We start from the raw sequence: 20,718 nt of genomic DNA, 5'->3' as shown, positions 1-20,718 counted from the left end.
CGTAGCGGGGGGGGGGGGGGGGGGGGGGGTGAGCGCTGCAGCAGGAATCTCTGAATCATCAGCGGTGGGGGCTGACGAGGCCGAGAGGGAGGGCGGGCGGGAGCTGTTGGTCGGCAGGCCTCACGCCAGAGCTCGCACCCGTATATTCCCAGTTCTTGGGTGAGCGGTTGGCATTAATGCCAGTCTCTGGTTTTATTGCTAAATGACGCAATCCAGTTGCCTGTGACGAATTCACATCTCCAGCCCTGACCTCCCTCCCGGACTGCAGGTGTGTGTGTGTGTGTGTGTGTGTGTGCGCGCGTGCCAATGCGACAGCTCCACTTTGATGCCAGAGTCACACCTTGCACCCGACCGGTCCAAACCTGAACCCCTGCCCTTTGCTTCTACACCTGCTCCCGCCACAGCCTTCCCAGCTCAGTGGAAAGCGACCTTGTTGTCCCCTTCCTCAGGCCCAAACTGGAGTCGTCGTTAAGCTCCTCTCTTTCTCTCCCAGCCACGTCTACGCAGCCCAGAAACCCTGCTGGCTCTGTGTTCCGTGCATGTGCAGAGTCTGGCCACAGTCTGTGCATCCTCCACTCACCTCTCACCTGGACACCTGCAGTCGCCGCTACCCTGTCCCTGCCGTCACCCTCACCTCCCTTCCGTCTGTTCTTCACTGAGGACCCGAGTCAGACAGATCGTCCCCTGCTCCGAATCCTTCAGTGGCGCCCATTTCGCTCAGATGATGGCCTTGCCATGTCCTCTCAGGCCCTTTGTGACCTGGGCCTCCTCTCCTTCTCTCCCCTGCTCCCTCTGCTCCAGCCCCAGGCACCTTGCTGCCCCAGGGACACACCACGGGCCTCTGCGATTGTCTCTCTCCCCACGAGTGGGGGTCTTGATCTGTCTGGTCATTGCTGTCTCCCCATGCCAAGAACAGAGCCTGGCAGAATGGCACTCCATAAATATTTGCCAAGGGGATGGAATTCAGGAGGTAAAAGCCTCTTTCGACATCCCCGTGGGAACGTGGAGCACTTGTATTTGGAAGTGGAGATTTTGTTTAACGTAGCGTCCAAACATGATTAACTGAGAGCACGTGGCCCTGAGCCCCGTGTGCCCATCACCCGGCCTTGGCGATGGTCACCGGATGGCCGGTGCCATTTCCTCTGCTCCCTTGCCCACTCCCCACGTGATTGTGAGGCAAATTCCAGTTATCATGGCATCTTATCTTAGGTATTTTAGTATGCTTTTCTTTTGTACAGCTACATAGTCATAGTAGTCCATTTGGTGGATAAACCGTAATTTATCATATTCAACCAGTCTTTTTATTTTAATGTAAATTTTATTGGGGGAATATTGGGGAACAGTGTGTTTCTCCAGGGCCCATCAGCTCTAAGTCATTGACCTTCAATCTAGTTGTGGAGGGCGCAGCTCAGCCCCAAGACCAGTCGCTGTTTTCAATCTTTAGTTGCAGGGGGCGCAGCCCACCATCCCATGCGGGAATTGAACCGGCAACCTTGTTGCTGAGAGCTCTCGCTCTAACCAACTGAGCCATCCGGCCGCCCCTCAACTAGTTTTACTGGGTGCTTTCTGCATATCACCTTATACTTTACAAAACAAATTTTCCACTATGGGAACTTCCAGAATCGACTGCAGTTTTGCAATATTTTCGGTTCTTCAATCGAGGAGTAATTTCTTTGTAATTCTTGGTACTCATGCAAAAACAAAGCGAAACATATTTCAAAATACCCGTCGTTCTCCATATTATCTACCTTGTACTTTGTTAGAGGGTTGCTTTGTTAGAGGGTTACTTTTTAATAACTTTTTATTTTGATATAATTTTACACTTAAAGGAAAGTTGCAAGGATAGTACAAAGGACACCTCCATAAGCCCTTCACCCAACTGTTAACATTTTGCCCTAATTGCTTTATACTTGCTGTGTGTGTGTGTGTGTGTGTGTTTTAATCATGTGAGATTAAGTGTCAGACATCATTTCCCTTTACCCTTGAACGCTGCAGTAGGTGCAGTCACCCCTCTGTATCCCTGGGGGATCGGTTCCAGGACCCCCATGGATATTAAAATCCATGGATGCTCAAGTCGCTTCTATGAAATGGCGTAATATTTGCGTATAACCTCCGCACACCTTCCCATACACTTTAAATCATGTCTAGATGACGTATCACACCCAGTACAGTGTAACTGCTGTGTAAGAAAACAGTGGGTATTCTGTGTGCTTAGGGAATCGTGACAAGAAAAAGGTCTGTGCATGTCCAGTACAGACGCAGCCACCGTAGTGTGGGTACAGGGCACACGTCTGAACCCGTGGCTAGGGAGGGCGACTGTCTCCCGAGAACGAGGCCATTCATTTCACATCGCCACAGCGCACTCACATTATGGAATTCAGGAGATTTAGCATTAATCCAGCCATCTGCGGCGGTCTGGATGGAGCTGGGGGGCACTGTGCTGAGTGGAGTATGTGAGATAGAGAAAGACAGATGCAGTGTGATTTCACTTATAGGTGGAACCTAAAGAACAAAATAAACAAAACACAAACTCACAGATACAGAGAACATTTTGGTGGTTGCCAGATGGGAGTGGGGCAGAGAGGGTGGGTGAAAAAGGAGTAGGGTTAAGATGTACAAATTGGTTGTTACACAGCAGTCACGGGGATGTAGATAGAGTACAGCATAAGGAACATAGTCAATAATATTGTAATAACTATATACGGTGTCAGAGGGGGACCAGATTTGTTGGGGTGATAGATGGGAGGGGGTTGGGGGCAGATGGAAAAGGTGAAGGGATTGAAAAGTACAAATTGGTCGTTACAGAACAGTCACAGGGATGTAAAGTGAAGCACAGGGAATACAGTCAATAATATGGCAATAACCATGTATAGTGCCAGGTGGGTACTAGACTAGTCAGGGGATCACTTCTTAAATTTAAGAATAAATGTCTAACCACTATGCTGTACACCTGAAATTAATAAAAAATAATATTGAATGTCAACTGTAATTGAAAATTTTAAAAAGGGGAGTAAAGGCGAAGGGGCATAAGAGGCCCAAATCTCCAGGTATAAAACAGTAAGTCACGGGGATGTAATGAACAGCATGGGAATACAGTCAATAATACTGTGACAGCGTGGGACGGTGCCAGATGGCGCTCGGCTTACGGTGACCCCTTCTTTGGGTATGTAAATGTTGAATAACTCTGGGTACCCCTGAAACTCATATAATATTGTATGTTAGCTATATTTTATTAAAAACCTTTTAAAAAAATAAATAAAATTGGAAATAAGAAAAGCCCAATACCATGCTCAGATTTCTCCACTTGCTGCAATAATGTTCTTTACAGCAGTGTTTTCCCACCCTGGCTCTAGTCCCACGATCACTGCTGCGTTCCGCTGCCCTGTCTGCCAGTCTCCTTTCATCTGGAACTGCTTTCCAGGCTTTCTTCGTTTTTCCTGACCTTGACATTTGGGGAGACTACAGGCCAGTGGTACAGATGGTCCCTCCAAGCGAGTCTAACAGTTTTGGGGCTGTGCTCCTCTAAAGGGGGACCTCCTGTTTTCTGCCCCCAGGACCTGGAAGCCGACGAGAGAGACCCCTGTCCGCAACCCGCAAACCCGTGCTGGAGGCTGAGGACCGAGAGGAAGATGCGTCCGCTGTGCTCAGAGCCATCCAGGTGGAGAACGAAGCCCTGCAGAGGGCCCTCCTGAGCAGAAGGGCCGAGCCCCCTGCCAGCCCGCTACAGGTACATTCAGGGGCTGGGGGCGGGCACCCAGGAGGACTCGGCTCCCCAGGGGCCTAGTGGTGTCGGAGCAGCGGGTGCCCAGGGCACGTGGTGGGCAGAGGGATGAAGGTGTCCGTGATCGCACGCTGCTCTGCGTGTCCTCTGCTCGATGCACAGGTGCTCAGGGACCTGCCAAACCCCCCTTCCCTCCACTTTCTCCCCATGTTTTATTTATTGCAGAAAGCCCAAGTCGGAGGCCAGTCTAGTCCTTACTGATTTCCCTGCAAACCCTCATGCTTTAGACTAAAATTACAAACGGGGGGTCAGAGAAAGAATGGAGTAAAGGACAAGCGCTGGCTTCTCTGGAAAGATCTCCTTCCTCAGAGCCGGAGCCCAGCAGGTCTGCGCATCCCCACGCGCCCTGCAGTCCTTCCCTGGCCCGCTGTACCTGTTCAGGAAGCCTCTCTGGCCCTACAAGTGTCTGAGTTTGTGCCCTCTGCCTTGGGTGCTGAGCCACAACAGGAGGAGAAATGGTGGGTGGGGCAGGGCCCCTTGGGGAGCTGGAGGCCTCACCGTACCTGAGGGTACACATCCTTTCTCAGAAGCATGTTCCCTGGCTCACCGGCTGGGACCCTTTGTCATAGCGTGTCCCACTTGATACAGCCACCCTGAAATGGGCAGGGCTGGTTTTGTCACCCTGTGTTGCCGATGTGCCCTGATAGCACCCAGAGAAGCAAGGAGGCTTCCATAGGTCACGTCTTTGGAAAGGCCCTGCCCACACCACCAGTGTCCCCAGGACCTGCAGTGGCTAGCTCCTTGGGACGGCCATCCAGCAGCACCTGCTGGCTATTTTCTCGGAGCTCGGACATTTGTGTCTAGGAGACCTTGAGACAGTCCCTGTGGAGGTGAAGCGGATGCAGTGGATGGCTTTGTCCTGACCTCACATCATGCGATTGCATCGTTCCAGGACACGGAGGCACCACCGGCCCAATCGTGGACCAGTCTGCCGAAGGAGAGAGAAGAGAGCCCTGAGGTCAGTGAAGACCTGAGGAGAACAACAAAGCCCCGTGCCCACAGCACCTGATGGTCTCCACTCCCAGCAGGCCCTCACTGGGCTCCCTAAATGGTGTCATATGCCCATTTCACAGATGGGAAGACCTGGCTGGAGTGGCTTCCCCAAGGTGACTCAGCCATGCCTTCTGACTCCAGTTCCATGTTATGTTCCTACTTCCTGACAAAACAACACAAAAAACGCATCTTAGTATTCTGAATCAGTAAATTATAGCTGTATCTACCTAGTTCAGTTAGCTCTATCTCAGCCAAGACGGCCCCAGCACGTATGCCCGTGAATGAAGAAAATGCCCAGGCCTGTCTGGTTAGTTGTGCACGGTCTTTGCTGGGCGCTCAGAATGCAGCTCAGATTAGCCTCCGGCCTCCTGGAGCTTGCTGACAACAAGCAAATAAAGCCATAAATACACAGGTGACTTCAGAGAGACATGGCATAAAAGCTCCCTCCGACATACGGTGGTCTGGGGAAGCCTCTTGGAGGAGGTCCCATTTAAGCTGAACCCTGTCTGTTAAGAAGCAGGCCAGCCAGCAACAGGAAACAGTGTTCTGGGTGGAAGCAACAGAAGGAAATCTCTGAAGTGGGAATGAGATGGCTCCATCCAGGAGCAAGAAGAAGGCGGAGTCATGGTGAGGAAGGAAGAGGGTTTAGGAGAGGAGAGAGCACCCAAGTGGGATAGAACGGTGGTCAGGGCAGCACCCCAGAGCACTGTAGTGGTTTCCTTTTGGTGTCCCCACTACTTGTTCCGTTATTTCCTGGTGATCTAAAACTGTTGCCAGCCAGTATTTCTGATGGGTCTACAGCACTGCCCAGCTCGCGGTCTAGGATTTCTGGATGACCGACCCCTGACCCACAGAGTTTCCAATGATGAAAATCGTTTTGCAGAGCACATTTCTAGTTTAGATGATGTATGAAAAAAAACGGGGAAAAGGCAGAAGGGCCTAATGATTTTACTGGAATTCTCCGGGGAGACCCGTTCCTTTGTAGCAAACAGAACAGGGGTTGAATTGAGATGTGGAAAAGGGTTGATGAGAGAAATTTTTCAATGGCTCATTGAGGCAGATCATTTCCTGGGACCTCCCGGATCATAAAAAAGCTCATGTGAGGGGATTCTAGATTAATCTCATCAGCCCCAGGCAGACACCGTCCCTCTCATTCCTGTCCCCTTCTTCCTGCAACGGGGACTGATGGCCTGAGAAGTGTGTCCCTTTGACTGTGGTTCTGCTGTGTCTTGGGCCAGGAGTATTGCTTGGGACATCTGTTGAATAAGCTTTTCCATCTTCAGCATCTTCCCGTCATCGTGGCGACCAGTGCACCGGAGCCCTCCAGGGCAGCAGGGGGAGCCCGAGCCGTCAGTGAAGCCATTGACAGAATCGGCCTTTTGGGGAGCAGGTACTTATCCAGACGACTTCAAAATAAAACCAAGAAACGCGTAGCAATGCAGCCGTGAGGATCTATTAACTGAGGTTTTTTTTCTTTGCGTTTCCTAGGTTACTCCAGACCATTTAAAACTGCTCCTGTAGGTAGACTCAATGCTCCCTCACTTCCCTCCAGCCCTAAAGCGCAAAACTGACTTGATTTCTTTCAGGCAAATGTCTCTGTGCCTGTTCAGTTCAGTACAACCTGTATAAAACTCCAATCTCCCCAAAGGGTCCACTGAAGTAAAAGCAGACGGTAGTGAACTTGCTCCCAGATGGACCCGGTGGTGGTGGTGGGAGAGGATGAGAGTGGCCCGAAGCTGCGTCCTTTGAACCTTCTTTTCTCTATTAAAATTTGTTCCAAGGCAGCATTCTGTTCCGTTAACATGTAGCATCAATTATCGGAACTGCCAAGTTTTATTATCAAAATAAAGGCTTTCTTCTAGTCTTCAGGCAAAATTCGTCCTCAGAAAGCTGTGCCAGGTCAAGCCTGTACTTACGAGCATGGACAGGCTCACAGCCACGTTTCCCAGGCTGCCGTGCCCGTGCCTGGCTGAGGGGCACGAGGGGTACACAGCCTCAAGCAGCATGTGGGGTGCGTTTGCAGATGACACTCTGCTGGGTTTGGAATGCCCCTCTCCTCAGAAACAAGAGGTGCAGAGCGGCCTCTGGACCAGGGGCCAGCAGGCTTTTTCAGCAAAGGGCCAGGTAGCAAAAACTTTAAGCTTTTCACGTTTTGTTTGTTTTAACAATCCTTTAAAAAAAAAACACCAACATAAAAACCGTTCTTAGTTTGCAGGCCACACAAAAACAGGCCACAGGCTGCCTTTGACCGGCCGGCTATACTTTGTCAACCCCTGTTCTGTCATCTTACGGAGGTCCACTAGCCATCTTGCCCCAAGCCGTTTCTTTTACTTGGCTCTGATTTCATTGCTCGTTTTCCAGTTATTTATAAAGGGAGAGAGACCTCCCATATGCAGCTTTGACCTGTACGCGCGGTGAGTATCGTTGACCCTTGAAGAACACGGGTTTGAACGGCGTAGGTCCACTTATATGGGGGTTTTGTTCAATACTTATACAGTCAGCCCTTTGTGTCCCCTGGTTTTGCGTCACAGATTCAACCAACCACAAACGGGAGACAGTATTTTGGCTCTGGGTTGGGAGTCCCGGATGCGGAGGGCCGACAGTCTTACAGAAGGAACTTGACCATCCGTGGTCTGCAGGCTGTCCTGGAGCCAGCCCCCCACGGGTACCGAGGGACGTCGTGAAATTTGGGGGGAGTGAAACGCTAGACGCAGATTTTTGATGGGGCACAGGGTGGTCGGTGCCTAACCTCCCGTGTTGTTCAAGGGTCGACTGTACTTTCGTCTGAAATTGTCACATCTCTCTGAGGTAGAAAAATAAGTGCAGTGCCCTGGATGGGAATGTCGTCTGTTGTGTATCATCTGTTGCTACCCGTTGGCTAACGTGAAGTCACGTTTCAGACAACAGCAGAAGCTTCTGAAAGTCCTCCAGGCCATCGAGAGTGACTCTGCCCATCTCAGCCAGGCTGCGTCACCCACCGAGGAGCAAGCACTGGACCCGCAGGTGAGACCCTGGACTTCCAGGCATTTCCATGGGGTCAGCTGTCTCTCGGAGCTCGCTCCTCACCACCGCGCCCAGTGCCAGCTCTGTCCTCTCCCTGTGAGCCCTCAGGAGCTGCAGTGGTCCCCACTCTCGCCCTCAGACCCTCAGCCCCCACAGTCAGGAGAGAAGAGCCGTTCCGCCCCCCCACACACACACACACAGGGCTGAGATTGGGTCACGTGCTCATCACGTGCCACTCCCTCCCGTGGCCCAGGGGACAGGACACCGACTCCTTGGACCTGGGATGGGCAAAGATCCACCACCTCTCTGTCATGGCTGAGGAGAGAAGGGCTGACTACCCGAGGGAAATCAGGCGGTCCTGGTGGGAGCGAGGTAGTGAGTGCCAGGGACCAGTGTTTGTCTCTGACCCCCGCGAGGGCCCCAAACCAAACAGCTCAGAATCCAGGGAGCCATCGAGTCGCAACACTGACACGTTGTGACACTTCATCAGTCCATGGGCCCCTCAGCGTCTTCATTTAGAAACCGCGCTGCAGGGATCTGCCCGTTTTAGATGGCACTGGGCGTGAGGGCCAGCTTCCCCTCTGCGAGGCAGCCGCCTCCATCTGGCCCTTTCCCGGCTGCCTGGCGCTGCCGTGCACTGTGCCGCGTCCTCCTGCCTCCGGTGGCTCACCTGCTTGAGCCAGGCCAGTGTAGGTTTGTCACTGTCCTCTGAGCCTGGGACTCAGGCCCAGAGCAGCGGAGGGCTGAGCCAGGCCCCCCCACCCCAGCCCCACACGGCACAGGGGGAGGAAGCTGTGGGGTCTGCGGGGCCAAGCTAATAAAAACAGGCCCTGTGTTCCTTCCGGGGGCTGTGAGTGACCTCCCCGCCTCCCTCCCTCCCTCCGTCCCTCCCTCCGTCCCTCCCTGTCCCCAGCGCCATCGCGAGGCAGTCAAGACTTGTCCAAACACACGCTGAGAGCCAGAGCACGTCTCGCTGGCTATTAATTAAAAAAATAAGTAGGGAGCCGTTGCGGTTCATTTGCTCAGCTCCCCGCTCACAGGACCCCTGCAGATCACCAGTGCTAATCACCAGAGGGCACGTGCACACAGGGAGGCGCCATTTCACCAGGCACTGACCCGTGGCAACCAGCACCGCAGCCGGGCCCGGGGGCCTCAGGAAGCCATTCCGCAGTGTGGCCATTTATGGATGGCGTTCACGCAGCCTCTCAGATCACACAGCCTGCCCGCCCAGGAGGCAGGCAGTAAATCCAAGGAAGCAGAGACACGGGAGGGAATGGACGCTGGCAGAGCACGCACGGGCCAGGCCTTGTGACAGGCTCTGCTCAGCCGTTCCCACCTCGCTCCGTCTCCACGACAGGACGGGCAGAGAGATGGTGTCACCTCACATTCCCCAGCGGGGCTGAGGAATGTCAAGTGACTTGTCCAAGGTCCTGTGTTATCATCCACCATCTGAATCTGCTCGGGCTGCCGTAATCAAATGCCACAGAATGGCGGCTTAAGCCGCGGAGATGTATTTTCTCCCACTTGTGGAGGCCAGAAGTCCAAGCTCGTGGGCCTGGACGGCTGGGCTTCTCCTGAGGCCGCGGCTTGCAACCCGCTGTCCTGTCCTCACTGTGTCCTCACGTGGCCTTCTCTCTGCATCTCTGGCGTCTCTCCAGGCGTCCAGGTGTCCTCTTCTGGAAAGCCATCCCTCAGAATGGATCAGGAGCCACCCCAATGGCCTTGTTTTAATATAATCACCTCTTCAAAGGCCCTTTCTCCAAAAACAGCCACAGTCAGAGGTCCGGTGCTTAGGGCTTCAGCGTATAAATTTGGAGGGGACCCAATTCAGCCCATAGCACCTGCCCAATGCAGCAGGAGCTCTGACATGCCTGTGGGACGTGAGCACCGTGCAGTAAGCAGGCAAGATGTTCAGGCGGAATCTGATGCCTTCTACACACTTTTGGTTATTTGCAAACGTACAGGAAGTACTAAGCGCCAAGGTGCACAGTGGCTGTGTTTTAAGAGCTTTACAAATAGGAGCTCATTGAATCTTCATAATAACCATACGTGGTGGATGGTGTTCTTATGCCCATTGTACAGATGGAGAAACTGAGGCACCGAGAGGTTAAATAACTTTCTCTTTACAGGAGCCGAGTTCAGCCTGTGATGTGTTAATGTGTTGGCACGATTTTCCTTTTCTCTAAGGACAAGTTGAGAATGAGAGCAGAAGAGGCGCAAGATGCCATCTGCGTGAGGATGGAAGTTCTGTCCAACTGGGGGAACGCGTCACGGGTGGGGCTCACAGAAGTCGAGTTCTTCGACCCAAACGACACCAAGCTGTACGTGTCGCCCCGTGATGTGGATGTCCGGGGCACGGACACGCCCGGGGACCTGGGCCACCTGGTCAGCCGGAACTTACCTGTAAGTGGACGCAGCCCCACCGTGAGTCTTGGCCTTGTTTTCTGATGCATATTTCTCGGCCCACAAGGAGCCCATGGTGAGGGCAGGAGTGCGGGGAGGGGAAGAACAGTGTCATCTTCCAGTCTGTCCTGGGGTAAAGTGGGGAGGAGCCTGAGGGAAAGAGGAAGCGAGAAGCCTCCAAACTGTGCCCAGGAAATCTTTCCCAGCTTCCTGCTCTCGGGCTTTTTCTTGGGAGAGGACAAGGAGGGGCCAGTTCACCCCCTTTTATCCACCTGGTGTGTTGCGTTGCAGAGTCACCACCAGACGTAAGACCTCCGGGGTCACTGAGGTCAGCGCCCCCATTTTATGGGTGAGGAAAGTAAGGCTTGGAGAAGGGCTCTGGTTTGGCCAAGGTCACGCAGCTGGCAGGCGGTGGGGCCAAGTGCACATACCCGCCCTCAGGCTCCTGCTTCCCCAGGGACATGGGGTCCGCACCCAACAAACATGAAACATTCCTTTCCTTTAAATATCTGTCAGGTTTTTAAAAAAAAAAAAAAAAAAGCACTGGCGTTCTCTCTTCTTGCCACTGTAGGTGGAGACATGCTGCTTGGGAGTGCCATCTTCTCTGTGCTGTGTCCCAGCGTCATTCAAAGTCACCCGTGGGGGGGAGGGGCCCAAGAGCCTGGGAGCAGACGTTACCTCTGGGCCATGGAAGTAGGAGGACGGGGGCCAGGGGCGATAGAAAGGCTTTCCCTGGGGTGCTCGTTTGCACCCGTTTCATTTCCTGCCATGGACACGTATTATCTGTCTAAATGTCCTTCCACGGACATGTAAAAAAGTACTGCAAATGGAAGCAGTTATTACATGTGCAGCCCTGGCCTGTGCCAGGCTTGGACGTACAATCTGACTTATAGCTACCAGCCCACAGGCTCGAGGAGCCCAGGGGCCTGGTTCAGAGCTGGCGCTTCCAGCTTCATGCCCACAGGCGACTCACCTGCCTCTGTGTTACTTCCCGCGTCTGTCAAATGGGATGATAACAGTACTTGCTGCGACGTCGTGAGGCTCCCGGTGCCATGCAGAGCCTAGCGCCCTGCCTGGCTCTCCCCGGGGCTCCCAAACACCGGTTATTACTGTTCTCGTTGTAACTGGTATTCGTAGCGCTGCTACCACTAAGAAGTAGGCATTACCTTTCCCAGTTTAAAGAAAAGGAAACAAGAAAGGAGGCTGGGAAAGCCCCGGTTCTGGAGTCCCGGGTTCTGGGCTTGACTCTTCAGCCTTGGGTGGCCCACCTGCCTTCTCTGAGTCCGTTTTTCTGTCTTCTCATGGGAGGGAAGGGTGTGCGTAATCCATTATGACCCTTCTTTGCCAGCAACAGAAGCTGAGTCTGGCTCACTTGAGCACATTTTTTAAAGAACTCTTTGTTGCACGTCTTTTGAGTAACCGGTGTACTCACTGTTCCCCAGGCCAGAAGCGGACAGGCCCGTGGTCGTGGTGCGGTTCCAAGAAGCATTCGGGGATGTGTGTGCACTGAGGGTTCGTAGTCTTTGTTGGGGGGACAGGCAGTGTTTTGTTGGTTGACTAGTTGCGTAGTTGCTTTGTCGTCCTGCCACTCTGCTGGAGACGCCCAGTCCAGGAGAGTAAGGCGGATGAGCCAACCTCGGTACAAGGCCGGGCACCTGGGTGGGGAGGGAATTCTCCCTGGAGAAGCTCAGGGTTGTTACTGAAAGAAAGGTGGCGCAGGTGCTTGATGGAGAGAAGCGCCACCATCCACAGGGCAGGACTGTGTGGCGTGAGGCACGCCCAGGGAGCAGCACCTCTGCAGTCGTGAGCCTTGAGAGAAACAGGTCCTGTAGGTCCCAGTCACTGGGGTGCACTGGCCTTGCACGTCCCCTGTCGGCTTCCTGCTCTGAGCCTGTGGGCTGCCAGGTGTGCTGCTGGGGCTTGGACTAGGCCTTGCCCCTTCTCCCAAACCCCTTGGCACAAAGCAGTGGCATTTTGGAAGCCTGCTGTACAGGATAGAGCATTCCAGGGCCTATAAAAAGCATCATTGCGTTTGATGGCGACTCATTCTGCTGATTACTCTCCCTTTTCCTCTGGTTGGCAGGGGCTCATCCGCTCTGCCAGGTGATACGTAGCAGTGGGGACTTGGGCCGTGGTTCTGGGGGGTTTGGGGTTTTCTTATTTGGGGCTTTGAGGCTGGGACATGAAGCAGCTGTCTCACCCGGGGCTGCTGGATGTCCAGGTCCGGCTGTGGGCAGGCTGGATGCCCCCTGCTGCCCTGGCATGGGTTCTCCCTGATACCGTCCTGTGTGCCAGGCCCAGCGCCACCGGAACACACTGCCTCTCAGAACCGTCCAGTTGGCACTGGGGTTTCTTAACGACCCACAGTGTGCCAGCCAGGGCCTGAGACACCCCTCGCTTAATTCCTCACGACAGACCTTGGGTGACACTCCACATTTGCTAAACGAGAAAACCAAGTGTCACAGAGTGATTTGCCCCAGGCCACACTGCCGTGGGGTGGTAGAGCCCGGCTGAAAGCTGAACAGAGGGTACCTGGAAGTGGAGCCTGGGTTCAGAAGAGAAGCTGCTTGGGTGGAGGTGGGTTGGGGGCCGAAAGATGTGGGCGTGCCCCTCGCCTGGGCAAAGGCTCTTCCCTTTGATACCCAACCACCTCTCTTCCCCGCCTCGCCCCGTCCCGTCGCTTCAAGATGACTCCAAATGTAGACACCCAGCCCTGCCTGCTTCTCTTAGTTCCTGACTGAAATGTCACCTTCTGCTTCACATGTCTTCAGGGACGTCTGCGGACATCTGAGACTTCAGAGATCTGAAACCCGTGTTTGACTCCTTTGCCCACGCTCACCTCTCTTCCTCTTCCAACGTTCTCGTGCCTGGTAAATGCCGTCTGCTCAGCTGCCCAGGCCCACCATTGAGCCTCTTCCTTGATTGCCCCCCCGACCCCCCCGGCCTTCCAACACACCCACAAATCCTGTTGACTCTACTCCCCAAACAGAGCCGGATCTGGCCCCTTCTCTCCATTTCAACTAGGATCTCCCAAGTTGGATCCAGTGTTTCCTCTTACTGGCTCTATGAAACGGCCTCCTACCTCGTTTTCTTCTCTTCTTGCCCCATCCACTCATGTATCTGCTCTATATCCAAAGCGATCTTTAAAAAAATAACAGCTTGCACCCCTCTCCTACCTAAAACCCTTGCAGTGATTTGCTATTGCATTTAGAAGTAAAATCGGGGGTGTCCCCCAGGCCTGGGAGCCTGTTTGTGTTCAGGCCTCCAGTTCCCTCCCAGCAGCTCCTTAGCTGCCCTGCACCTCCCCCGCCCCCCCCCCCCCCCACACACACACACGGCTCCAGCAGCTGCAGGCTTCCTTCTGCGCCACTGACCTGCCAAGTTCACTCCCTGCTCTGGGCTCTGCCCTTGTGGCCCCCTCTGCCCACTACGTCCTTCCTCCAGATTTTCCCAGGGCTGGCTTCCTTCTGCTCAGTCAGATTTCAGCCCATATATCACTTTCTCAGCCAGACTTCCCCGACTCTACAGCCTGGGGGTGTCCTGTTCCCCTCCCCACCCCAGGCTCTATCCCATCAGCCTTTTGCGTTTTCTTCAGAGCACTTCTCACTGTCAGAAACGCTCCTGTTTGCTTGTTCGTTACCTGTCTTCCTCATGCACGTTTGTGTCTGTCCTATTCTATCCCTAGCACATAACAGTACACAATACATTTTTTGGAACTTTTTATTTGGAATTAATTATATACTCACAGAAAATGCTAAAAAATAGTATAGAGAGTACTAGAAGAAGCATAGAGAAAATTGAGTGAAGTCAAAAGTTGGGTTTTTTGTTTTTGTTTTTGTTTTTGAAATTATCAAACCTTTAGCTGGACTGAGCACGAAAAAACAGGAGAAAGATTCAAATCACGAAATTCGGGAATGAAAGAAGGGGCCACTACTAGTGACATCACAGAAATGAAAACGATTATGAGGGAATATTATAAACAATTGTCTGCCAACAAATGAGATATTCTAGATGAAATGGACAACGTCCTGGAAAGGCACAAATTACCAAAACTGACGTAAAAGAAATGGAAAATCTGGAGTTTTGGTCAAGATGGCGGAGTAGGTAAACGCTGTGCTTGCATCCACTCTCTTCTACATCAGAACGACAACTAAACTACAGGACAACCCTCAGTGAGAACCACCTGAAGTCTAGCTGAGCAAAAGTTCTGTTAGAGAACTAAGGACGTACAGAAGCCACGTCGAGGCTGGCAGGAGAGACGCAGACAGAGCAGGCTGGTCCCACACCCATGTGTGGCTGTGAAAAACCAGGAGGGACATCTTGGCTTCAGGAGTCCCCCCTGGAGGAGTGAGGGGTCCTGGCCCCACACCTGCTCCCCAGCCCAGGGTTTCAGTGCTGGGGAGAGAAGTTCCTGCCACTGGCGATCACTGATCTGTATAATTTTGTCATTTCAAGGCTGCCGCACAAGTGCAATCATCCCGTGTGTAACCTGTTGGAGACGGACTGCTTTCACTCAGTGTAATGTAATCCAAATTGTATGCATATCAGTAGTTGGTTTCTTTTTTATTGCAATACTTTTAAATCGGGGCTACTTGTGAGTTCCATCTGGCATCTCCCTGGGGTGGGTGGCTTTGTGTTAGGTGAACACTGGAAGAGCAAAGCGCCTTTGTTTCCGGAGTTAGAAAGTTACTTACCTCCTCAGAGACGCTTTCCCTGATCGTCCATTCTAAAATAGCCCTTCAGCTGCTCTTTAATCGTGCTCTCTTATTTTCTTCATCAAATTCATCCCTGCTCGATTCTTTTCCTTGGCATTTTTACGTGTTTGCCTCCCCTGCTAGCTGAGCCGCGACCTGGTAAGCGCGGCTCTCGCACACCCCTGCAGCTAGCTCAGCGCCTGACCCCCAGGACGGACTCCGGATTTGCTGGGCGGGGGCATATCAGGTGTGTGGGTACCTCCCCCCACACCCCCAGCCCTTGGCCTTCCTTCTGCTCCACTTGGTGCCCACCATCTGCCCTTCCGACCGCCAACACCAATGTTTCTCTGGTGGAGGATTTTTCTCCTGATCCCCAGGCCCACACTGGTGGGCAAGAGCCCCCAGGAGCACCCCAGCCGCCTTGCCCATGGTTGGAGCCCCTTGAGGCATCTCTCACGCTGGCTGCCAGCTCCCCAGGTGGGGCTGGGCTCCGATGCCCACAGGCTAGTTTGGTACCTCACTCGTCATGGGCCGCCTTGCTCCTTCTCTGTTCCCCACGCTCCACCTTGTGTTTCCTTTGCTGTCTCAATAAAATCCTTGCCTTAGCTCTGCTTCTGGGGGAATCCAGACTACGGCAGAACGAATTAATGAATTAAGAGCCTAGGTGCACCCCCGCCCCCCGCCCCCGCCCCGCTTTGGCAGGCCCCTGCCCTGGCTGTGGTCTGGACTTCCTTCTGTGACGCAGCACGCGCCTCCCTGGGCTGGGAGAACAGTGGCAGCGTGAAGGCGCCCTGGTTCCTCCGTGGCCCTCTTTCTGACCATCTGTGACGTGGGGGGTGGGGGGGGTTTGCCCAGCACATCCCGGGTCCGTTCTCGGCGCTTGCTGTCAGCCTTCCTCTCAGGCTCAGTCTGTGGAAAGGAGACATCAGAAGGCTCAGCTGCTGATGAGGCCCCCGGTTCTCCACAGGTCCATGTCCTTTGACTCTGAACACCAGGGTTCTCGCTCAGCCCTCCCGCGATTCCTCCTCCTGACAGAACTGTGAAAGAAAGTCAATTCCAGCCCTCTCACCCGCCTGCCACGGTCAGCCTGGAGCCTGTGCCTTTGTCAGGCGCCCGTGTTAGGCCCCAGCTCGGTGAAGTAATGAGACCCCCCCGCTGGATTTTGAGATGTGCTACCTTGAGCCTTCACAGCTGCCCAGAGCACGAAAAGTTCTTGCTGAGCTTGAGAAACTGGCCAGAATAAGTCAGGACCCCTTGAACTCATCTCCCCTGCTGAACAAAAGCAGCCTGAAAGGCGCCATTGTCACTGGAACAGGCCCCCTTTGTTCTCTGGGCAGCTGGAGCCTGGGCCTCCATCTCCTGGGGGCTGGCAGACCCCCAGAGGCAGCCAGTCTCCGCCTCCCCTGGTTCTGTCCAGTAGCAGGAATCTGTGGAGGCGGCTCAGATACAGGCCGAATGCTCTCGGTCAGGAAAAAGGGACAACTCAGCCAGTGGCAGAGGTGCGGCCGCTACTTATTGGGGCTTAGAATTGATCAGCCCTTAAGCAGGGACCCGAAACTCAGATGCCTGTGGGGCCAGCAGAGGCGTAAAGAGGGAGGGAGGCAGGTGTAAAAGCAGGGAGTCCTGGGGACTGGGGTGCCGAGAGCACCCGCCTACGGCTGTCAGGGACCCCATTCTGCCCCATTTTCCAGAAGGCGGGAATCCAGTGGGGTTCTCTCCATTGTTTAAGTGTGGGCAACGAATTTGCCTTTTGTTTTGTTTGTTTTTTTTTTTTTTTTTTTTTTTGCAACAATCATGAGCCAAACACTATAGCTGTGCAGGCCAAATCCAGTTTATAATCTCTTCTCTAAAGTTTCAATGAGAGGACAGATACTAGGAGGTAAATTTCATTGATCCACGCATTTATTCATTCGACAAAGCTTTTTTGGCATTTCCCATGTGCCAAGGAACTGTGCCGAACGCGAAGGGTTCTGGGATGAATTCAACGCAGCCGCTTCCCGTAGAGAGCTCACAGCTGGGTGTGCGTGGCGTGACCTGTCGTGGGACACTGAGGGAAATGCCACCTCAGGCCGTTGCAAGGAACCGCGGGCGCGCACCTGGAGGAGAGAGTGTCAAGAGAAGCGGTGACCAGGGGGGACGACGGCACATTTGGGCTGGATTCCCCAGGGTGAGAAGGGCAGGAACCGTGCTGCCTGTAGAGGCCCAGCCTGTGCAAAGGCACAGAGGCTGAGCGAGTGGGGGGATCCCTGGGACCCACGGTCCCGACAGACAGCCGAAGAGGCACCGGAAAGATAAGAGAGGAGGCCCCGAGAGCTGAGGAAACCCCGATTTGGCTTCTCCATCTGCACCCACAGCACTCACGATGTAAAATGTGGTTGGGGCGAACGAAAACCCCAGCAAGGCTTTGGGGCTCTCTGCCCCGCTGGCCGTGAGAGCGGCGTTGGCAGCCTGTCCGGCAGGTGGGCGGAAATTGGACAGCGGGGTCCTGAGGCTTGGAAATTCTTAGAGGGAACAGACCAACTCCTGCCGCTTCGTGCCATGGCCCCGTCCCAACAAATGCCTGAGCCAGCTTCTTTTCCATTTAATTTCTTTTTTTTTTAATTTGACAAGTACAAAAAAAAGAAAAAAGAAAGGAAAGAAATCAAAGGCTCCGTTTGGCAGGTTTATCAGATAGGGCCCGTGGTGGCTCTTTTCCATCCTTCCCTGTGCTTTTCTCAGAGTCGATTACCTTGATTAAAATAAAGTCGCTGCATTTTAGATTCAGTCTGGATGGCAGAGCAGAAAGGCCTGAGTGGCAGCTTTGAGCCAAGGACAAGGGTCAGTCCAGACGGGGTGAAATCCAAGACCCGGCCCCGGATTCTGTAGAGAAGACCTGGCTGCCCACCCTCCGCCCTCAGCCCTCAGCCCTCAGCCCTGCCCTGGTTTTCATTAGGCAAAGAAACAGTCACCCTGGCGTCCTTCTGGGAGAGGCACACGTGTACTGACGACTTCCCTCTCTTCCTGTTGTTTCAGAGCAAGAAAGACCCCTGCTTGTGGACGTGCCCCTTCCACCTGCCGCTCCAGCTCTGTTTTGTTATCCGCAATGTGAGACCCCTGCATGCCTTCGGTCTGGCCAGTATCAAGGTTTGGAATTACTGGACTGCTGATGGCGTAAGTAACTGGCCTCGCTTCCTCGCTGGGCATCTGACGGAAGCATTTAGTGCTGTCTAATAGCCTGATTCCTGAAGTTGCAGAATGGGTACAAGGAGGCCCTGCTGGGCATAGCATGTGCCTGCTGGGGGGTTTCACACTGTCAGAGCCACCAGGAGCTGAGTCTCCCCCAAGGTCTGGGATGTGGCATCAGGCCACACTCCTGGGGACCTGGAAACACAACTGAGGTCCCGTTTTAACAGATAAGGAAACAGACACACAGAGAGGTTATGTAATGTGCCCTCCATCACACAGCCAGTAAGCGTCAGAGTGAGACTTTGAACCCCTGCGGTCAGACTCCAGGACCACTTGCTGCTTAGCCAGTGCTTTTCAAACCGGCATGACTCACCTGGGACCTTGCTAAAGTGCAGGTTCGAATTCAGCAGGTCTAGGACAGGGCCCGATTCTGTGTCTGACCAGCTCCCCGGTGTGCCGGTGCTCCTGGGGCTAGTTACCCTTTTAGTCCCGGACCCCCCCATCTAGCTCAACTCCCAACACCTGCCTCTGCCCCCCATTCCTGAAAAACCCGGCCGGTCACTCTCTCCAGGAAGCCAGCCTGCCCCCGGACCCTTGCACTACTTCAGGGCCTCGTGACTATGTCCCATCATCACCCTGTCCGAGGAAGGACGCCTGTCCCCCTCCCACAGCACCGGGGGCCTCTTGGGAGCAGGGCCTGGTCGTCTCCACCACCCGCTCTGTTCAAAGTAGAAGCACATGATTGTCGAATGAATGAAGTTCATTCCCCAGGAACCGAGAAGCCGTGGTCTTACCCTTTTGATATCCAGCTGAGAGCCTGGGAGTCAGTGTTAGGGCCCTTGCACAGGGTGGTGGGCAGGTCAGAGGCTGACGGGATCAGTCAGGAGAGGCTGTGCTTTCCTCTCCTTCCTGTCCTCCCTTCTGTACTGCTTCCTGCTGAGTCTCCCACGATAAACACCCGTGAGGTTCTGGGGACCTGAAGGGTAACCCCCCAGACACTGTCCAGGTGGGCTCCGTTCATGACTGACACTACCTCAGAGAAGCAATGGAAGTTTTCTCTGATTTCTATGTTTGAGTTAAAATGTAAGAACCAGTCCAAAGCCCTGGCATAAGTGAGGAAGTTTCTGTGAGAATGTCAGCCTCCCCTCCCCACAGGCCAGCGTGGCTCCCTGTGTGTTTAGGGGCTGCCCCCAGATCCCCAGTGGCGTCTGGGGCCGTGTCCGCTCAGGCCCGAGTCCTCTGGGCGCTTCCTGGCAGGTGGTCCCAGCATTTTCTAGAATGAGCAGTGAGACAGTGCTGGCTGCCCAGGCCCACGCCCTGTAGCTTGTCCCTGCCATTGAATATCTATCTTAGGCCACAAAAAGCGGATTTTCTGTGCTGGATTACAAAGGAGATAAGCTTCATTCCTTTTGGCCGAGGCCTGCCTCCTATTTAACCTTTACTCACCTTCCCTGTGTGCTGAGAATGAGAAAGAGGAGCAGGACATCAGGGTGTCGCTGCAGGCGCTCAAAGCCCGTGGCTGGTGGCTGCAGGGATTAGAGATGAGAGGCATTTTTACCCACAGAGCAGAGTGGGGGCCGGTGGCCTGACGGGGGCGCCCCTTAGGTAACGCAGTGTACGCCCATCTGTTGCCAGAACTTACCGGGGGGCGGAAGGTGCAAACGAGTGCAGCTGCAGGTTGGTTTGATTTAATATTCTCCAAAGGTTGCCATTGCTGTGTGTTAAATGAGTTTATAAGAAATACAGCTCGGCCTGGTAGACACGGCTTGTTAATACAGAGTTTTGTGTATGGGAGTCCAAGGAAGAAAAGTTAGACCTGGGGAGATACTCCAACCACGGCTTCTTTAGAACATAAGACAAGAAGGTGCTAGAAAAGATCGTGCTTCTTAAAGCCTCAGGCTAACTGTGATGTGTCCAGTGCAGTAGCCACCAACCAGGGGTGACCACTGAGAACTTGAAATGTGGCTAATGCAGCTGAAAAACTGCACTTTATTTTATCTCTGTATTTTAATTGAGATATAATTAACATATAACATTGTATTAGTTTTAAGTATACAATGTAATGATTTGAGATATATACAGAGGGTGCCAAAAACATGTATACGCATTTTAAGAAAGGAAAACTGTATTAAAATCGTAATAGTCAATATGTACTGGTAACAAAAGATGAATACAAGTCACGTTTGACTTCTGCAACGACAAGAGGTGCTCAGAGTGGTTCCCATCAGTGGCCAGACACTTCTGATGATGGCGAACTACTGCTTGAGCACGTTGACCACAGTGTCCACTTGCATACATTTTTTTTGGCAGTATATATATATATATATATATATATTTGCCATAAAAAGTTTAGTTAATATCCATCACCATACAGTTACAAAAATTTTTTTCTTGTGATGAGAACTTTTAGGATCGACTCTCTTAGCAACTTTCAAACATACAAACAGTATTATTAACTATAGTTATCGTGTTGGTCATGCCACCCCCAGGACTTGCGTATCGTATAACTAGAAGTTTGTGCCTTTCGACCCCCTTCACTCATTGAGCTCCTGCCCCCTCCGCCACCCTCCCCCAGCTCCTGCCTCTGGCAACCACCAGTCTGTCCTCCATCTCTGAGTTGAGGTTTTTGAGATTCCACATGTAGGTGAAATCACGCAGTATGTGTCTTTCTCTGTCTGA

At 53.2% G+C, this 20,718-nt stretch overlaps 1 protein-coding gene across 1 annotated transcript in view; it reads left to right on the top strand.

Annotated features, from left to right (window-relative positions):
* Positions 1 to 20,718, top strand: part of KATNIP (katanin interacting protein) — a 113,606-nt gene that overhangs the window by 51,859 nt on the left and 41,029 nt on the right. The window contains exons 9-14 of the mRNA XM_033102108.1: positions 3,555 to 3,727; positions 4,674 to 4,739; positions 6,058 to 6,164; positions 7,675 to 7,777; positions 9,965 to 10,180; positions 17,887 to 18,024. Coding sequence (XP_032957999.1) covers positions 3,555 to 3,727; positions 4,674 to 4,739; positions 6,058 to 6,164; positions 7,675 to 7,777; positions 9,965 to 10,180; positions 17,887 to 18,024 — 803 coding nt within the window. The remainder of the gene's footprint in view (positions 1 to 3,554; positions 3,728 to 4,673; positions 4,740 to 6,057; positions 6,165 to 7,674; positions 7,778 to 9,964; positions 10,181 to 17,886; positions 18,025 to 20,718) is intronic.

This window comes from Rhinolophus ferrumequinum (assembly GCF_004115265.2).
Source record: "Rhinolophus ferrumequinum isolate MPI-CBG mRhiFer1 chromosome 15 unlocalized genomic scaffold, mRhiFer1_v1.p scaffold_54_arrow_ctg1_1, whole genome shotgun sequence".
NCBI lineage: Eukaryota > Metazoa > Chordata > Mammalia > Chiroptera > Rhinolophidae > Rhinolophus > Rhinolophus ferrumequinum.
This window is presented reverse-complemented; position numbering and strand designations above follow the sequence as displayed.